The sequence below is a fragment of the Aphelocoma coerulescens genome, chromosome 23 (assembly GCF_041296385.1).
Source record: "Aphelocoma coerulescens isolate FSJ_1873_10779 chromosome 23, UR_Acoe_1.0, whole genome shotgun sequence".
NCBI lineage: Eukaryota > Metazoa > Chordata > Aves > Passeriformes > Corvidae > Aphelocoma > Aphelocoma coerulescens.
In genome coordinates, this window is record NC_091036.1 from 7397771 (window position 1) to 7415801 (window position 18031).

At 51.4% G+C, this 18031-nt stretch overlaps 2 protein-coding genes across 6 annotated transcripts; both read left to right on the forward strand.

Annotated features, from left to right (window-relative positions):
• The first annotated feature begins 1166 nt into the window (after window positions 1-1166).
• DHDDS (dehydrodolichyl diphosphate synthase subunit) lies at window positions 1167-12555 on the forward strand. 5 transcript variants are annotated; one of them, XR_011156294.1, is made up of 10 exons: window positions 1167-1243; window positions 2267-2350; window positions 3195-3311; window positions 3842-3984; window positions 4601-4717; window positions 4893-4994; window positions 5650-5764; window positions 6888-6995; window positions 9551-11594; window positions 12210-12555. XR_011156294.1 is itself a non-coding variant. In XM_069035889.1 (9 exons), exons 2-9 carry the CDS (start codon window positions 2288-2290, stop codon window positions 9785-9787), a joined length of 1002 nt encoding a protein of 333 aa, XP_068891990.1. In that variant the 5' UTR covers window positions 1167-1243; window positions 2267-2287; the 3' UTR covers window positions 9788-12555. The 5 variants fall into 5 exon arrangements, 2 of the variants coding, with proteins under 2 accessions (XP_068891990.1, XP_068891991.1); XR_011156293.1 differs by having other exon boundaries at window positions 9551-11298; window positions 11397-12555; XR_011156295.1 differs by having other exon boundaries at window positions 9551-11298.
• Window positions 12556-12831: 276 nt separating this feature from the next.
• HMGN2 (high mobility group nucleosomal binding domain 2) lies at window positions 12832-16402 on the forward strand. The gene is made up of 6 exons (XM_069035891.1): window positions 12832-12932; window positions 13571-13615; window positions 14011-14040; window positions 14651-14701; window positions 15056-15151; window positions 15517-16402. Exons 1-6 carry the CDS (start codon window positions 12918-12920, stop codon window positions 15550-15552), a joined length of 273 nt encoding a protein of 90 aa, XP_068891992.1. The 5' UTR covers window positions 12832-12917; the 3' UTR covers window positions 15553-16402.
• Window positions 16403-18031: the final 1629 nt, after the last annotated feature.

Below are 18031 nucleotides of genomic sequence, written 5' to 3' on the forward strand. Positions count from 1 at the left end.
GGGTTGTGCTGGGACCCACATCCCACCTCTCCCTGCAGCCCCCCAAAAGTGCCCCAGCCCTGTCACAGAACCACAGCCCGGTTTGGGTGGAAGGGGCATTACAGCCCGTCCCATCCCACCCCTGCCACGGGCAGGGACACCTTCCACTGTCCCAGGCTGCTCCAAACCCCAGTGTCCAACCTGGCCTTGGGCACTGCCAGGGATCCAGGGGCAGCCACAGCTGCTCTGGGTATCACCACCCTCACAAAGGGAGAATTTCTTTCCAAAATCCCATCTATCCCTGCCCTCTGGCAGTGGGAAGCCATTCCCTGTGTCCTGTCCCTCCATGCCTGCCCCAAGTCCCTCTCCAGCTCTCCTGGAGCCCCTTTAAGCACTGGAAAGGGCTCTGAGGTCTCCCTGGAGCCTTCTCCTCAGGAGAGCAGCCCCAGCTCTCCCAGCCCGGCTCCAGCCCTCACAGCACCCCCTGCCCACCTCACAACGCCCCCCAAAAGCGCCCCCTCCCCTCAAGCGCCCCCCTGCCCGCCTCACAAGGGCCCGCCCATTGCCCGCCCTCAGCGCCCCCGCTCACCGTCACAGCGCCCGTCCCTCACAGCGACAACCCCGCCATCATCTCCCCCTCCCCTCACAGAGACAACCCCGCCAGCATCTCCCCCTCCCCTCACAGCCACAACCCCGCCATCATCCCCCCTCCCCTCACAGCCACAACCCCGCCATCATCTCCCCCTGCCCTCACAGCCACAACCCCGCCATCATCTCCCCCTCCCCTCACAGCCACAACCCCGCCAGCATCTCCCCCTCCCCTCACAGCCACAACCCCGCCATCATCTCCCCCTCCCCTCACAGCCACAACCCCGCCATCATCTCCCCCTCCCCTCACAGTGACAACCGCGCCATCATCTCCCCCTGCCCTCACAGCCACAACCCTGCCAGCATCTCCCCCTCCCCTCACAGCCACAACCCCGCCATCATCTCCCCCTCCCCTCACAGCCACAACCCCGCCATCATCTCCCCCTCCCCTCACAGAGACAACCCCGCCATCATCTCCCCCTGCCCTCACAGCCACAACCCCGCCATCATCCCCCCTCCCCTCACGGCGCCCCCCCCCGCCTCCCCCTGCGCAGGCGCAGCCCCGCCCCAGCCCCGCCCCGCCGTCGCGCGCCCCCCGCCGTCGGCGCCGCCGTGTGACGTAAGCGGAAGGGCACGTCACCCTCCGGCGGAGGCTGAGGCGGCGCCGCCGGCGCAGGTACCGGGCACCGGGAGGGACCGGGGGGAGAACCGGGGCTTACCGGGCACCGCGGGGAGCGCCGGGCCACGCCTCGCGGCGGGGGCGTTGCGGGCGGGGAGTGTCTCCTTCCGCCGTGTCTCTCCCGCCGGCGGCCGCGTCCCTGCTTCACGGGGCCGGTGGAGGCCTAAGGGACGCCCCGTCCCCACCGTGAGCGTCCCGCCGGGGAGCGCCCGGGGGGCTGCCGGGAGCTGAGTCGCCCGCAGGGTCTGGGTGTGCGTCCCGCTGTCCGCCGGCTCTGCTCGCTGCCGGGGGCGGGAGCGGCGTCCCGGGACTTGGAGCCTCCCGGCTGCGCCGCCCGGCCCGGGGAGCGAGGCACGGCCCTCCCGTGCTCTGCCCCGGCCTTACAACCCTCTGTGAAGGTCGTTCTGTGGGATGACTGTGTAAAATGGCGCGTGAAAGGTGGATTGCCCCTAGCTGAGCGTTAGCAGCCGGCGGTGGCGTTGGATGGTCTCAGCCCGAGCCGTGCAAGGGCAGCTTTAAGAGCTTCAGGAGCAGCCCGAGGTTCAGCAGTTCCTTGCCTTCATGTTTTGTGGCTGCAGCTGCGGGCAGGGATCCCTTCCTGAGGGAAGAGGCGGAGAAAGCCCGCACGGAAATCGAACTCATCGCTGTAACTCAGTCTGCTGCTGCCCCTGGCTGTGGGGCGAATTCCAGGTGGTTGGATCTGGATTGTTTGTGCTGCTGCCACCCGCGAGTGGCGCCCAAATCGCGGGTGTGTACCAACCCACCAGTCCTCCGGGCTGAAGGACTCAGGGGTGGTTTTCCCTGCACCAGCTGGTGCAGAATCCACTCTGATGACACAGCTGGAACATTCCAGAGCCCGTTTCTCAGTTTCCCCACTGCCTGCTTATCAAAGGACTCACGCAGACAATGTAAAGGGCTCCAGAGCAGCAAGTCAGAGCTGATGTTTCCAAGGTGGTTTGTTTGCTTTGCGCTCAATCAATCCTATTTAACCCCTTTATTTTCATCTTCCCTTTGGTAAAGGAAAGGAGCTCTCAGTGAAACATGTCGTGGATCAGAGAGGGCGAGCTGACCATCATAGAGAGGTTCTGTGCCAACATCATTAAGGTAAGGGGTGGATTTGGGTGGATTTTGCGGTGAAGAGCTGGCAGGTTCTTCAGGGTGGAACTGTCCCTGTGGCTGCAGCGCTCTGAGAAGGGAGCATTGTTGGCAAGGGTACATTTAGTGCTGGCACTGGATGTACATCCCTGAACAGCATCCCAGGCTGGGAGATTACTTAGGCTTAGCCTTGCAAATGAGCAAGGCTGCAGGCAGTGCTTGCCAATAAGGATTTGTGCCCTTGCTGATGGGAAGGAGGGAGAGAAGAGAGATCCTCACACTGGGAGTTTAAGAAATGAAACTGAGTACTGGAACAAAAACTCACCAGTTCCAGGAAAATTCTCTCCTTGCTCAGGCTTGAGACTGGTGCTGCTGCCCTTCTCGCTGTCAGGCCCAGTGAGGTCAGTGGAAAGGAACACTCCTCTTTGTGGAGGGAAGTCTTATGACCTTTTTTTTTGTTTCCACTGAAGTTAATTGTGTCTGTGAAAAGGCCCTTGAGCTGTGAAATAAAAAATGCAGCATAAACGTGCATGTGCCCTCCTCCACGGCTGCAGCTGTGTCAGCACTGAGCTCCTGAGAACTGCAGCTCTCTGTCATCAAAGAAATGGGGAGGCCAAAGCTGCTTTTCAGTTCAGGCAGTTCATCACTGACCTTTTTCTTTGGGGACCCTAAACTGGGGTAGACAAAGAGGAAATGAGCTCTGTGCTCGTTCCAGCTGCAGGTTTCCTGCTGCTGGGAGATACCACTGCACTCCTGGGAACACGCAGTGCTGCTGGGGACAGTGGGGCTGAGCTCTCTGTGCTGGAGATGCCTGTTCACTTGCTGGTCTCCTGTGTTTCTCCCTGTTTTCCAGGCAGGTCCAATGCCCAAGCACGTTGCCTTCATCATGGATGGCAATCGCCGGTACGCCCAGAAGTGTCACGTGGAGAGACAGCAGGGACATTCCCAGGGCTTTGATAAGCTGGCACAGGTGGGGAGGATGTTTTCTGCCTTGGTGTGGTGGGAGATTGAGCTGTGTTTGCTGCTGGACTGGTGTCTTGTGTTCCTTCACTGGAGCCAGGCCTGTGCTTGGAGCTGGTGTTCATCATCAGGATTCACAGCTTCAGCTCCTCCCTCTCTGTGTTACCTTGCAGAGTCATTCTGTTCAGCTGTTCTTCCCCCTGTTTAACACTCTAAATATCTACCTCACAGATCTCAAAGCTTTTACTTCTGTGAAACAGTTTGGCTTTCTTTGAAAAGGTTTTGAAAGGTACAGTATTATATAATTTACAATGTTATCTACAAGAGGTGCTTTTCCTGGCTGGACTAGTCCCCTGTGATGGATTCTCATCCTCAGGTAGTGATATTTTCCTCCTGTTTTTTAAAATGAATCTGGAATTCACATCTAGGGGTTTCATATTTTTGATGGTCGTCCTTGGCATCGTGGGAAACCACAGGAAGGTTTTACAGTGGAGAAGTTGTGTCTTGCTGGCCTGATGGTTACATTTTGTCTTCTTGCAGACACTGCGGTGGTGCTTGAATCTGGGCATTCGGGAGGTGACAGTTTATGCCTTCAGCATTGAGAACTTCAAACGCTCCAAGGAGGAGGTGGATGGGCTCATGGACCTGGCCAGACAGAAGTTCAGCCGCCTCCTGGAGGAACAGTAAGAGACCCCATGTCTGTGACCCACAGGGTGGAACTGGAGCAGGACACGATGGATTGCAGGGATGTTACAAGTTGTGAAAATGGGTTAAGGGAGGAGAGCCTTCCCCACCTCCAGTGAGAGATTTGTCTGGAGGGGCTGTGCCTGCCTGGGTGGGATGTAGAGCTCTTTGCATGCACAGTCCCCCTGCACACCAGATTTGTGTCAGCTGTCCCATCCAAACCGTGGGGACGGACAGCTTTCAGATGAACACAGCACAATCAGAAACCAAGAGTGCCAGATGTTGTTTTCATGCAATATCAAAGCTTTGTCTTAATTTTTGATTAGTTAGAGGTGCCCAGAGCCTGTGGTTGTGTTCTAAGCTTCCATAGGTAGGGAGGCCTAATCCGTGATCATTTCCTAGTCCTTCGGTTACGTCTTGTGTGGGGAATGATCAGTTTCCCTTTATGGGATGGTTTGGGATGATCAAATCTCAGCCCGTTTTGCACACCTGAGAAACATTTGGTGGTTTTGCCTTTCTCCAGTTCTCAGTTTTGCTGAAGCTGTGGGTGGATGTTGGCACTTGTGCAGTAGAAACTGATGTGTTTTCTGTGGTCCCCACTCTGGTTGGGTGCAGGGAGAACCTGAAGAAGCATGGGGTGTGCATCCGTGTCCTCGGGGACCTGCCTCTCCTGCCTGTGGATATCCAGGAGCTGATTGCCCAAGCTGTGCTGGCAACCAGGAACTACAACAAGTGAGTGACACTCAGTTTAAATAGCTGATACCTCACATCTTCCTCCTCTTCCTGAGGGCTGGGACTTGGCAGACATGCTACACCTCTTTTTTTCTTCTTGCTCCTACAAGCACACATCACTGTAATCTGCTGGCCCTTCCCAGGACGAGCCTTTCACATCTTTTCCTCTTTGCAGGTGCTTTCTGAATGTCTGCTTTGCATACACATCGAGACATGAAATCAGCAATGCTGTCAGGGAGATGGCCTGGGGGGTGGAACAAGGACTGCTGGAACCCAGGTAGCTCTTGGCTTTCTGTGTGAGGCTTTTGGGTGAATCCTGCCTGTCTTACCACTCACACTCCTTGAGAAATCTCTCAGAAGCCAAGTGGCTTTTAAATAGATCTCATTAAACCAGTGTGACTGGAACAAATGACTTAAAGTTACTATGCAATGTTTGGCTTTTATTATTTCAGTTACCATGGTGATAGATACATAACCAAGACAGAAAAGAAATTAGGTCTGTGTCTTAAGTTAGTTTAAATGTGAAGGCAGATTTTATGCCACAACAATTGGCTGCTTGGCTGACAGTCTTAGCTATGAGGTCAAACAACAGATGAATCATGAATGCTGCACTGTTCCTCCACCCTGAAGGAGAAGGAATAGTTACACTCTGCTCCCTGCTCCAGATGGAAGCCCTCACAGTCTGCTTCCACCACTGTGTTATGTTTCAAAGAGCATGGAGTGGGATGCTCTGGGGGCTGAAATAGCATTTGGAGTAGCCTGTGGAGCAGACAGCAGTGTCTGTCAGAAGCAAGCTGATGACTGGCTGTGGTTCAGCTCCACCACCCAGTTTTAATCTGCAACCCTGGGTTTACATAAAACCCCTTATTTCTGATTTGTGCCACACCCATCAGGTCAGGAAAAGGGGCTAATAAACTGTGTCTGTCTTTTAGTGACGTGTCTGAGTCGCTGCTGGATAAGTGTCTGTACACCAACAACTCCCCCGACCCAGACCTGCTGATAAGAACCTCTGGAGAGGTTCGCCTCAGTGATTTCTTGCTCTGGCAGGTAAAATCTCTGTTCTCCCTTGGGGTATTCCATCTTTACCTCTGAGGGTGCTGAGGGTTCCACTGGCTCCAGGTGCAAGCGGATGTGGGGGCTCTGAAACTCCTTCTGCCAGGGGTTAGGTAACTTCCTGGATGGACTGAGTGCTGGGCACCTCTGAGGAATCTGTTCCTTGCAGTTCTGTGATTGCCTAAAATCATGAATTCTCATCCTTTTGCTCCTCACCTTTAGATAATTACTTGTTTGTAGAGAACTTTTGAGTGGAACTGCTTCACTTGAAGTTCACATGTTTTACAGGTACAGTTTGAAGCCAAAACCCAACTGCCTTTAGGCAACCACATCAAATGCTCCCATTACAAATTATTTAATTGGCAAGTTCTCAGAAGTTGTCTGGCCTGAGCTGTGGTTACCTACCAAGGCATGCCCTTTCTTCCCCCTGTTTTTGGGCACACCTATACCCTGGTTAGGTGTCGATGCTATGAAATAACACTTTGATTGCTCCTCTCGATGGCAGAGTCCTGTTAAGTGTTACATTGTTTTAGCAGTCATCATAGAAACACATTTACCTGAAGCTTTTGGGGAACTTGGTGGCAAAAATAGGTTTTAACTTGAAAGCTGTCATCATCCAGCTCAAGGATATCTTCAGTGCACCACAGCTCTTGGCTTCATTAAGCAGTTTAAATGCCATGAGTGGGCAGTAAGGAATATCATGAGATGTCATTTGAAGAATGGCTTAAATGTCATGTCCTGATCCTCAGTTCAACTGTTATTCCCTTAGCCTTTGGTACTCTAGTGTTGCTATTTTAGGTTTTTTATAAATCTGTGATGCTTAAGCTATTAAAAATACTTCTCTGAAGACCAACACAGCATTAGAAAGAATTCTGCTGATGCCTTTGGAGTAGTGGATGACTGGTGTCCCAACATTAAAAACTAATTAGAAGGACTGTACATTGTGCAATTTCAGACTCTCCTGGCTGGTATTTACGTCACTTTAAGTAGAATCTGATAACACAGCCTAGGTAAAACCTCTGTGGGGAAACTGGCATCGTTTGCCCAACAGAACTGCATCTTAATGACTTTCTCCCTTGCTCAATGATTAAATTGTTGGTGATCTTGCTTTCTGCAGACATCCCATTCATGCCTGGTTTTTCAATCAGTCTTGTGGCCAGAATATTCCTTTTGGAACTTGTGTGAGGCTATCCTTCAGTTCCAGATGAACTACAGTGCTTTACAGGTAAGGGAGCCTTGGGGAGACGGAAAGCCCAACCCCATGTGTTACCTGCACAGCAGCTGGAGATCAGGTGAGAGGCTGCAAAGTGGGAGCAGGAATTGTTAGTTAAGATCTTGTTTCAGTAGCAGCTCATGTGTTGCTTCTCCTGTACCCCTGTGGCTTGTTACAACATCTTGGTGTGTGGCCAGACTCCTCTACTTCCAGCAAGACCCAAAATATCCAAAGTCAGCACTGTCTCTGTTACTCATTCCTCATTCCACCCGCTGGAGCATCTGTCCCAGAACTCACACACCAAGTGAACACTCCTGCTTTGCCACAGGGTGAAATCTGCCAGTTTAACTCCAACACTTCATCAGTGCTGTAAGCAGATGCTGAGTTCACGCTGGAACAAGCAGGGAGTACTCACATGCTCTTCCTCTAACTCCACCACTGTTTTTAGGGTTGTAACAAGTGTATTTAGAGTTTCCTTTCTGGGTGCTGAAATGAGGCTGCCTGAGCTGTGAGTCTGTGGACAAGTGTCCTCTTTCTGGTGGGTCCAGATGTACTCGCTGAAGGCATTGTTCCTATTGCTCATTGACATTGTTCCTCTCCTTTTAGATCTGTTGTTGTGAGCTCTCCCTGACCTGGTTCTGATAAAGCTAGCCAATTCAGGAGTGAGTTAGTAATTTGGCTATTTTTAAGCAAAACAAGTGTGGGAGCTGGAGCTCTTGATGGAGAAATGTGGGGGGCAGCAGCTTGTGACACAGAGACAGCAGTGACTGGCAGACCTCAGTGTGGCAGCTCTTACCCTCTGCCACATCTGGCTGCTGAATGTGTCTGTTCCTTAATTATTTGGGTCCTCTTTTTAAAGACAGGTATTACATTGCCCTTTTCTACCTTCAGGGACCTTGCTCACCCCTGAGAGTTGTCAAAGAGATTATAGCCAGTTGTGGTTCTGGCTGAATTTAATCAGGTGCAGCCAGTCTGGCAGCATCCAAACTCTCCACGTCCTTAACGTCTTTTGTTCCTATTTCTGGCCCAAGTTTGCCCTTTTCCTACCAGAAATTCATTGTATTAGTACATCTAATGGCAGTTCACCTTCTGCATGAAGAGGGAAGCAAAAAAGGGAGTAGTGTTTGTCATTGCCATGAGCTTGGCCTCTGTCTGGAACAGTAAGGTCACTGTTCTGACTTTGGTCCTGGTGCTGGTTTCTGACAGGCAACAAATGCAGCTTCTGTTCCCAGCTATTCTCATCTTTTCTGAGTTCTGGTTGGTGGCTGGATGTGTTCATGCCATGCTATTATTAAGGTTTCTCATTGTCCAGATTTGTTCTCTGGTCAGTTTTCTCCCTGTAAGAGCCACTTGGCAGTGTCTAAGGCTGCCCTTTTTTGCAGGGAACCCTCACAGTTGTGCAAAGGAAGGACTTTCCCCTCAGAGGAACTGAGATTTAGGAGCTGGGTCTTTTTAAATTTAAAATAGGTAGTCCCAGGATCAGTTAGACCCTGCTTTTGGTACTTGGTAGATCTTGGGGAAGGGATGCAGGTGTTGGCTGGCCAGCCTGCAGTGGTCAGATTGAGTCTTTTCTGGGCAATAAACAGAATTGCACTTTGAGGGTGGAAGTCTTCTGCTCAACGGGCTGATGATCCTTGCAGTTCAAGTCAGCCCTGGAGTGCATCCATTCAGTGGGTTTGCTGTGGCTGGGGATATATCTGCTCTCATTCCCAGCACAACAAAAGCTAATTTCCAGAGCCAGAGCTGCCTTGGGCTCAGGGAAACTGTGGGGATGAGTGTGAGTCAGGCTCTCGTTAGACTAATTATTTCTTCTTGCTTGTTTGAAAGACCAGTGTGTGTGTGTGAGTCTATGTCACAGTGGCCAGTTTTATAGTTTTTAAAAATAGAAGCTTAATATTCCTGCCTGCTGATGTGTTTTTGCTGTTGGAAGCTGCAGCCCAAGACACATACAATAAAGAGAAATCTTAAAGTGATGTTCTACAACAAAATATTTCAAATACTTGAAGGGTAGGCAAGGATGGCTCCTGCCTTTGCCTTTCTCCTGCTGTGTTTCAAGCCAGTACACTGTTAGATCACAGAAATTTGGGAATGCTGAGCTTATTCCTGCTTTTGTTTTGAAGCTGATTAGCTCAATACTGGACTATCTCAAAGAATTGCCCTATAAGTCATGGCTTGGAATCCCCTAAAACCTTTCAGTAGCCAGGGGAATAGGATCAAAAATGCTGTGATAACACTGGTGAGGATAACTGTGCATAGAGTCTGGGGTTCAGAAGTTCCCTTGTAGCTGTTCCTCTCTGAGGGTTTTCCCACAATCTGTCCTGACTTTTATCTGTTTTAACTAGGAGTTAATGCTCTGAGCAGAGTCATGTCTTGGAGGGAAGGCCCAGAAGGACATCCCTGTATTTTTTATAACCAGTCAAGCAGGCTGCCTCAAAGTGGAAGAGGCAGACCCAGTGTCAGTGAACCTGCAGATCGATGGCTGGCAGAGGCTGTTGGTGCTACCCCCTGTACCACAGGTGAGCTGGGAGGCCTGGTGAGGTGCTAACACTCGCTGCTTTTCACTCCAGAAGGCCAGAGACTCCTACATGGAGGAGAGGAGGCGACAGCAGATGGAGAGGGACCAGGCTTACGTGACCAAGAAGCTGCAGCAGGAAGGGTGCGCGTCCCAGGGAGACTCGCGGCGCCGGCGGACTCTGCTGCAAAAATGCACGGCCCTGCGGGAGGAGAGGATCCAGGGCTTCCTGCAGGCGCTGGAGCACAAGAGAGCAGACTTCTTTGAGAGATTGTGTACGGTGTCTGCATGACACAGGTGCTGGGCTCTGGGAAAGTTCAGAGGGAGCAGCTGCTGCCCGGAGGGATTGGCTCGGTGGGGTCCCGCCGTGGGCATCCAGGGCTGCTCCAAGGCTGCATCCAGGTCCTGCTGGCCCTGCCCGGGGCAGGGATGGGTACTGTGAGCTCTCCCTGTCTGTGATGCTGCTGAGGAAGGTGGTGCCGTCCTGTGTCGCCTCCCTGCCCCGGTGACAGATACCTGCATCCTGCTGGTCTCTGCTGCTCAGTCCTTGACAGGCCAGGTGTTCCGGTGACAAGAAGTTAACTGCGATGAGCCTCCTCCCGTTCTCTGATTCCTCCTGAACTGGCCCAGCCAAACCAGTTCAGTCCTGTTAAATCAGTCTGGGCTCGGATTGTTTCCGTGGCTTTGCAGTAGGGAATCTTCTGTTGAGATTTCCTCTGCTGTCCCATCAAGGGAGCCTTGCTTTCTGCAGGGAGAGGATTATCCCTGGTGTCAGGGACATTCCCCACTGCCTGCTCGGTAAGAGCATCTTGTCTTTTCCCCACCTGACTCTGCTGGGTTGGATGTATCCACTCTTGGTTTCCAGAGAGCTAAAGGAAGGGTTTCCAGCCCTGCTGTAAAGAAAAAAAGATGCTCCAAAAGCTTCAGCAAGTTCTGAGATCTCTCCTGAGCAGTGTATGTGGGGAAAACCCAGATGCAGAAGGTGCTGGTGTTGGACCAGACTGACCTTGGGAAAGGCTCTGAGCAGGCAGGGAAAAAGGATGGGTTGGGAATGAACCTTCTGTCTTAGAAAGGGAAGGAAATTGGCTAAATCCAGGTGATGGCTACCATGTGTCAAACCCTCTGAGGGAGTTCCAGGGAATGAGGGTGGGCTTAATTCAGGAATACTGTAGCCAAAACCAACCTCTGACCCCAGCCAAAATGGTTCAAAAGGGCTGTTTGGCTGATTTTAATGGGAGTGGCCAGTGCAGCTGTGGAGTATTATTTATTCTCAGTTTTCCATTGGCAGGGAGAGGGACAAGCTGATTTCTAAGATTGTTTCCATCTCTTTATTTCTCCTGGCTTCCGTCCCCATGATCAAAAAACCTGAAAATGTGTTGATTTTTTGCTCCTGATGCACACACAGGTGTGGCAGTACCAGCTGTTGCTGGGTTTGAAGTGTTTCTTTTTACCTCCAGGTGAAAACCACAAAATGCAGATTTAAAAGACTTGTAAGTGCTGCACACTGAGCACTTGGCCTGTGATTGTGAAGTGTGTAGTAAAACTGGGAATAAAGTATATTCATACCAAAGTTATTTAAAAAATAACCTGAATGTTTAAAAGTATGTAGAGCTGTTTATTTCAAGGTGTGATGAAGTTGGAATCCAGGTTTAATATAATAATATTTAACCTGTGACAGACTCCTCATGTGATTCCTGTTAGCCTGGGAATGATTTGAAGGTTGTTTTTACAGTGTAGTGTGAGCAGTTTGCTGATACCCTAAAGCCTGGCTGAGTGAAGCTGCGTGCAGCTACCACCTCTTGTGTAAGTAGCAAAGAGAATTTGGATAAAAATGTGCTGAGATGATGGGAGCTGTTGATTTAAAACTTCTTTTGCTGTATTTTATTTTCTCCACATTTCAGGAAACTCTGGAAACAGTGTACTCTCCACGGGATGGAAACTCTCCAGTCTGCTTTGCTAGGCTGATGGGGAGACTCTTTTACTCAAAAAATGTATTTTTACCTTAAAAAAGAAAAGGTTTTCCATTGTGTTATGACTTTACAGGTGACCAAAGCCACAGTGGTGGCTTTCCACAAAGTACTGGTCCTGTTGCAGGTGAGGTAAGTGAGGCTCTGGTTTATAAAAGGCTTGTATGGAAAGTTCTAATCCATTTTATAAAAAGGCATCACTGGAGTAGGGGAGGAGGAAGAATCCTTCAAGCAGTGGCAAAAGGTTCCTGTTACCTGACTCTGTACATTTCACCTGCCTCAGTTATTCTAGTAAATACAATTCCAGTTATTTCCAGTTATCTGGGCAAACTCAAGAGTCTCAGGAACGCATCTTTCTGGTGCATCTGTGGGAATAGAGCCACAGGCTTCTGTCATTGAGAACTGAACTGCCATCATTCATGTTTATGCAGTGAAGATAGGAAAAATCAGCACGGCTGGAAAAATGTGCAGCTGAGGTCTGAAAAAGCCTGAGCGTTCACCTGGGCAGGGAAAGGGGGAAAGGTTGTTCCTCGGGGTGTTTTTCTGAATGAGGTTCAGCTGAAAAGTGGTGATGAAGATCTTTAGTTGGATTTGTAGCACATGGGCTGTGGCTGTGCCAGGTGTGAGGAATGTCCCCTCTTGGAAGGAGCCCAACTTCCCGACTCACTTGGCACGAGCAGCAGGCACCTGTGCGAATTGATTTAACGTCATTTTATTGCTTTTTAACATTTTTCTCTCTTCTTCCAGCGCCGTCGCCTCCTTCTTCGGATACAACTCTCCGCATCTCCCATGTTTTTACAGAAAAAAGGGCTCTCGGTGGTTCCCCCGGGAGCCCCTCCCGGCGCGGGGGCCCCGCGGGGCCGGAGGTGCTGAACGAACAGCTCCGCTCACCTGCGCGCGGGATGGCGGCGGGGCGCGGGCTGGGGGTGTCCCCCTTTCCCCCGAGCCGCCCTTTGCATCCCAAATTTTCACCTTTTCCCCCCATTTTTATTTTGCCGCCCCCCCCCTCCCCTCACACCCCCGTGGGTTTCCCGCGCGCGCGCACGGAGGGGGGGGGGGGGGTGTGAATTGCGCGCGCGCCGCCCCCTCCGCGCGCCCCCTCCCAAACCCATCCCCTCCCCTCCCTCCCCGCCTTGGCCCCACCCCACGTGACCCCCGCGGGCCAATGGGCGCGCGGGGCGGCGGGGATCCGGCTGGAACCGGTTGGGCCGCGTCCGGCTCTATATAAAACTTTATAAACACCCGATTCCAATTAGTGGGGTCGGGACCAGCGCAGCCCGCCGGGTGCAGCCCCGCGCACCGCTCCCCGCACCGCGCCCGCAGCCCCCCGCGCCCAGCGCGCCCGGCTCCCCCACCCCCGCCTCCCTCCCTCCGCCCGCTCCCTCCGCCCCCTCACGCCGCCCAGCGCGCTCCGCTCTCCTTCACACATATACACACACTCGCACACACGGAGCCATGCCGAAGAGAAAGGTACGTGGAGCTGCCGCCCCCCCACTCCCGGTGTCCTCTCGCCCCTTACGGTGTCCTTTCCCCCCCCTCCCCCGCACCGAGCCGCCTGTGGGGGGGCGGGACTACGCGTTCCCCCCCCCCCGCTTTCGGGGCGGTAACGGAGGAGCGAGGCCTCACCGGGGGTGGGGGCGGCGCGGGGCCCGTTACCGGCGAGGGCCGGGGGGGCCGGGGGTGCGGGAGGGGCCGGCGGTCCCCGCCGGTCCGAACCGGTTGGTTTTGGCGGGAGGTCGGTGTGAGGGGAGGGGGGAGGGGAGCGCCGGTGTGGGGCGGGAAAGGGCGGGAAGCGGCGGCAGAGCTTTGCCGCCAAAACGGCGGGGGCGGGAGGGGGGGGCCGCCCTGAGGGGGCCGCGGCGCCCCCGCACAAACCCCGCACACAGCCCGGGGAGGCGGCGGCGCCCGCCCCGCCTGGGCCGCGTCGGTGTGGGGTTGTGCCCCGGCATCCCCCGCCCCGGCCCCGCGGGGAGGGGCCGGTACCCGCCGGCGGTGGGATGGGGATGTTCCCCTTCGGATTTGGGGGGGGGGTGGGGGGTTAAAATAGCGGCTGGTGACTGAGGGTCGTCCCCATCACTCGTCCCTACAACGTGTGTCCATGTCCCCAGGCTGAAGGAGAGACCAAGGGCGATAAGGCCAAAGTTAAGGATGAGGTAAGAAGTTCAGTGTTTTGAGAAAGTTGGATCATCAAGTGTTTCCGCTGGAAGCTGAGGTTTAACGTCATCAGAATAACTGGGGAGTAGGGGGGAGGGTTGGTCTCAATTGATTCTGGCTTTTCAAAGTCTTAACTGTGCTTTAACCATGAGAAATCTACTTCTAACTGTATAAAATCTACTTAACTATCATTAGCTGTTAGTAATTTCAATGGCGTAGCCTCCTGTTTCTTGAGAACACAGAAAAAGGGAACTGCCGCCTAAATTTCTAAAAGCTAAAGACCTATAAACATAATTTCTGGGGGTTTACTACTTTGGGAAGAGAGCTATTTTGTGCGATTTTGAGAGTTTGTATTCCACGTCATTTCAATAGAACCATTTTCCTTTTCCAACAGCCACAGCGGAGATCAGCGAGGTTATCTGCAGTGAGTATCCTCTTGCTGAGCAGAGATGTCACAACACTTGGTGGTTTTACACATGACCACTGGGTGTGTAAGTACGTGTCAGAGCTGGAGGTGCTTTGGAGACACCAGTTGTCAGTAGAAAATAAGTTCCTGCCTTAAGCACCTGCCCCATTATGTGGTGCTATGGGAGTGGTAAAATAATTGACAAGCCAAATAACTGCTGCAGTTTCAAATGGTTTTGTTTGCTTTCTTGAAACTAAGCTATTTGGCCTGAATGTTTAAAAAAAAAAAAAAAAGTTTGTTTCTCTGGAGCAGGACTTGTCACAAGGGCCTACAGTGCCAGGACAAGTGGGAATGGCTTCCCAGTGCCAGAGGGCAGGGCTGGATGGGGTCTTGGGCAGGAATTGTTCCCTGGGAGGGTGGGCAGGCCCTGGCACAGGGTGCCCAGAGCAGCTGGGGCTGCCCCTGGATCCCTGGAAGTGTCCAAGGCCAGGTTGGATGGGGCTTGGAGCAGCCCGGAACAGTGGGAGGTGTCCCTGCCCATGGCAGGGGTGGCACTGGATGGGCTTTAATGTCCTTCCAACCCAGGCCATTTCATGAGTGTCTAACACAGTTTTTCTCTCCCTTGCAGAAGCCTGCTCCTCCAAAGCCAGAGCCCAAACCTAAAAAAGCAGCTCCAAAGGTGAGTTGGGTCAGGGGCTGTTTAGAGAGGTGAATGGGGGATGAGGTTTGGCATTGCCTGGCAATAATAACAACTGATGAACCTTTGATTAACAGCTGTGTAGCGAGGAAATGGAGCTGCATCGTCGCTGCATAAAGCTGAACTGAACACTTGCAGATTTTACAGAATTTGCATAAAAAATACCGAAGTGAAGACTCTTCACGCTTGCTGTCAATCCCTTAAACAAACAAACATTGGTGTGCTGTGTTCTTTTGGGGCCAGCAGGCAGCCGTGGTGTTCCCCACCCTCGCTCTGGGGCTGTGGCTCGTGTCTGGCTGCTGGGAGCTGACGGCAAATGTTGTCTTGCATTTACAGAAGAGCGAGAAGGTGCCCAAGGGGAAGAAGGGAAAAGCTGATGCTGGCAAGGAGGGAAACAACCCCGCAGAAAACGGAGATGCCAAAACAGACCAGGTATCCCAGCAGCCTGTCTTGTACCAGGATTGATTCCTTTCCCTCTCGCACTGGGACACGTCTTGGCTTGTGGCAACGACGAGTGTTGCTTATGACACTGAACACAGGTGTGGGGGATGTTGGTAAAGAGTTTAAGTTGCCTGTTGCCAGGGGATGTTGCCACATGCAGTTACTGTTCTTCTGAAAAGTTCCCAAAGCAACTTGTAAGTTGTATTTTATGGTGCCACAAATGCTAGATTTAATTTTATTAAAAATCAGGGCTGTGCAGCCCAGAGAGGATCTGTTCTGTTCAGGGTTTTGGCTATTTAGAAAAACAAGTGTCCATTTTTTTTAATGTGTTGACTTGTTCCCCTTTCTCTTTTCAGGCACAGAAAGCTGAAGGTGCTGGTGAAGCCAAGTAAAACGTGTGAATTTTTGATAACTGTGTACTTCTGGTGACTGTACAGTTTGAAATACTATTTTTTATCAAGTTTTATAACAATGCAGAATTTTGGTTTACTTTTTTTTAAGCTATGTTGTTAGCACACAGACCGCTTCGTTGTTGTGTTCTGGGGGGTGGGGGGCAATGGGGACAAATGTCATTTAGTCTATTTCTCAAAACCTAAATTTTAATAAGAAAAGCTTTTGCCAGTCCCCCAGTTTTTGGAAGAAGGGCTCTTCCTGAAGGGAGGAGGAAGGGATTCCCCCATGCTGCGTGTCAGTTATGTGCAAGTGAACATCAAAGCTCCCAAGGTGCTGCTGCCTACTCCAAATCCCAATGCCATCAGTTCTCCTTTGGTGTCTCCCTGTTTACCCAGAGCCCGTCGCTCCAAACCACGGCAAAACTGGCATTTTGGGACACACCACGCTCAGTCCGCTGTCGGATGATCCCGATTTCTGGTGTCCAATCTGGGATGTACTGGCTCAAAAATGAGCTGCACTTCCTCTTTTCTATTGTGGATCCTCAGATACAGAAACCTGCCTTTAAATGTTATTTCCCTCTCACAGTCAGGGTTGGTTCGTGCAGAGTTGTCAAACAACGCGCGGATGTGAACGTGTCCACCCTCACTCTAAACTTTGCCCTCTACAAGCGCGAGCTGCAGATTCTTACGGTTTTTATCAACTTCTCCATTTCAGTAGTCCACAAAGGGAGGGGAGTTTGACAATTGTTGTAAAATGTTGCAGATTGTAGCCCATGTCCTGCCTAAATTACCATGATTGTTCATGAAAAGTACCTTTAATAAAGCTGGATACGGTTTGGCTTGGACTGTTCTTAATGCTCTCTAATTCCTCTTGCCTTTAGTTCATCTCGTTTGAGAACTTTTGCTGTGTGCATGTCCGTGTTTGTGTTTTCATTCAGATAATTAATTGTCATAATTCACACCTGAAAAGCAAGATTTCCTTACGTAAAAGCAGGGTTTCCTTGCCTAAAAGCTGGATCACTGCAGGGTGTTTTTAAAGCCTTGGCTTACTTGGAGGCTGAAAATGGAACATGTACATGAATCTACTGAGATAAATTATTTTCTAAAATGTAGCACTGTACAAAACAGGGAGGAATACAGAGATCTTGCTGCAGAGAAAAGTAAATTCTGGTGAGCTTTTCTCGGGAGTGAAACCAGAACTGGCTCCATAAAACTGATGATGTGTTACATATCTGCACTTAAACTTGAATATTGTTGCTCCTGCTAATCTAATCCAGACCTGGCTGTGGTAGTGACTAAGCAGGAGATGAAATTTTTTTTTGAGTAAAAATGCACCATTTTTACAGTTGCTACTTAGAGCAGAGCCAAACCCAAACCCCCCTGTGTAAACGTCTCCTTCAGTGACTGTCAGATGGAATATTTTTTCCATCTCTGCTTGGCCTTCCCTGGGATTTCAGTGTCTGTTTGTGATTAAGTTCAGTGACCTGTTTCAACCTGTGCTGATTTCAGAGGGAATCCAGTGAAAACGAACAGGGCAGAGTTTCCCATGCAGAAGTTTCCGAGGTCGGGAGAGCTGGAGGTGTTCTGGAGCGGCTGCACGCACAGAAGGCAGTTTGGGATGTACCCCTAGGAGCTGCTCCACCATGTGTTCCCATAGCTGGTATGTCTAACAGAAAAGAAATAATGATGAATTATCCTGTTTAATAATCTTCAATAAACCCCACCCAGAAACAGCCACCAAACCTCCTGAGCGCTCACTGCGGTGGCCGAGCAGTGGGATGTGGCTGCAGAAGGGAAAATAAGTCTTTTAAAATCAGGAAGTTTGAAATAGCCTACCTTGCTTTTGTAGGGTCTTACCTTGCTGGGCATCTGCAAATGAACAAGTCCTTCCAAAGGAATTGGGTTTGAAGGGGTTGCCAGCGGCCAGGTTGCCAGTTGGAATGTTCTGGTGTTCCCTGTGTCCATCACTGTGGCTTGGCAACCTCTTCACCTCCAGTCATTAGACAAAGTGCTGCTAATGAAGGGGAATCTCAGGGTTGCTCTTTGTTGAAGTTACTCCTTAACTTCTCTGTCTTTGCACCCCCAGCAGCCTGTGCTGACCTGTGTGGTTCCTTGCAGGGTGTTTTCTCCAGCCAAGCAGGAAAAGAGGGATTTTAAGTGGTGTCTGCCACCTGAATTCCTCTGAAAGCAATGGGTATTTTCAGTGCTGAGATTCCCTGACTTGCTCCATCTGAGGTTATTGGCCTGTTGAGCTTGACTCGACACGCAGGGCTCATCTATTTCTCCTTAAGCAAATCGAGGGTGAGGGATGCTGAAGCCAGTAAATCCAACTAATTAGTTGTGTAAATTAAAGCTGGGGAGCAGGCGCTGAGCTGCAGCCCGTGCCTGGTTCGTGGTTAGAGGCACCACGAATCTGCATCACCGCCTGCCAGAATGCCTGAAGCTGAACAGATATTTTTCTGCTAAATTGTAATCATTT

What these genes read in the sequence shown, in the direction of transcription:
- DHDDS (XM_069035889.1), top strand. Translation starts at nt 2,288, where the DNA reads ATGTCGTGGATCAGAGAGGGCGAGCTGACCATCATAGAGAGGTTCTGT. An exon ending in GTGATTTCTTGCTCTGGCAG is followed by an intron (nt 5,765 to 6,887) that starts GTAAAATCTCTG and finishes TGCTTTCTGCAG; the next exon opens with ACATCCCATTCATGCCTGGT. An exon ending in TGAACTACAGTGCTTTACAG is followed by an intron (nt 6,996 to 9,550) that starts GTAAGGGAGCCT and finishes TTTTCACTCCAG; the next exon opens with AAGGCCAGAGACTCCTACAT.
- HMGN2 (XM_069035891.1), top strand. An exon ending in AGGCCAAAGTTAAGGATGAG is followed by an intron (nt 13,616 to 14,010) that starts GTAAGAAGTTCA and finishes CTTTTCCAACAG; the next exon opens with CCACAGCGGAGATCAGCGAG. An exon ending in GAGATGCCAAAACAGACCAG is followed by an intron (nt 15,152 to 15,516) that starts GTATCCCAGCAG and finishes TTCTCTTTTCAG; the next exon opens with GCACAGAAAGCTGAAGGTGC.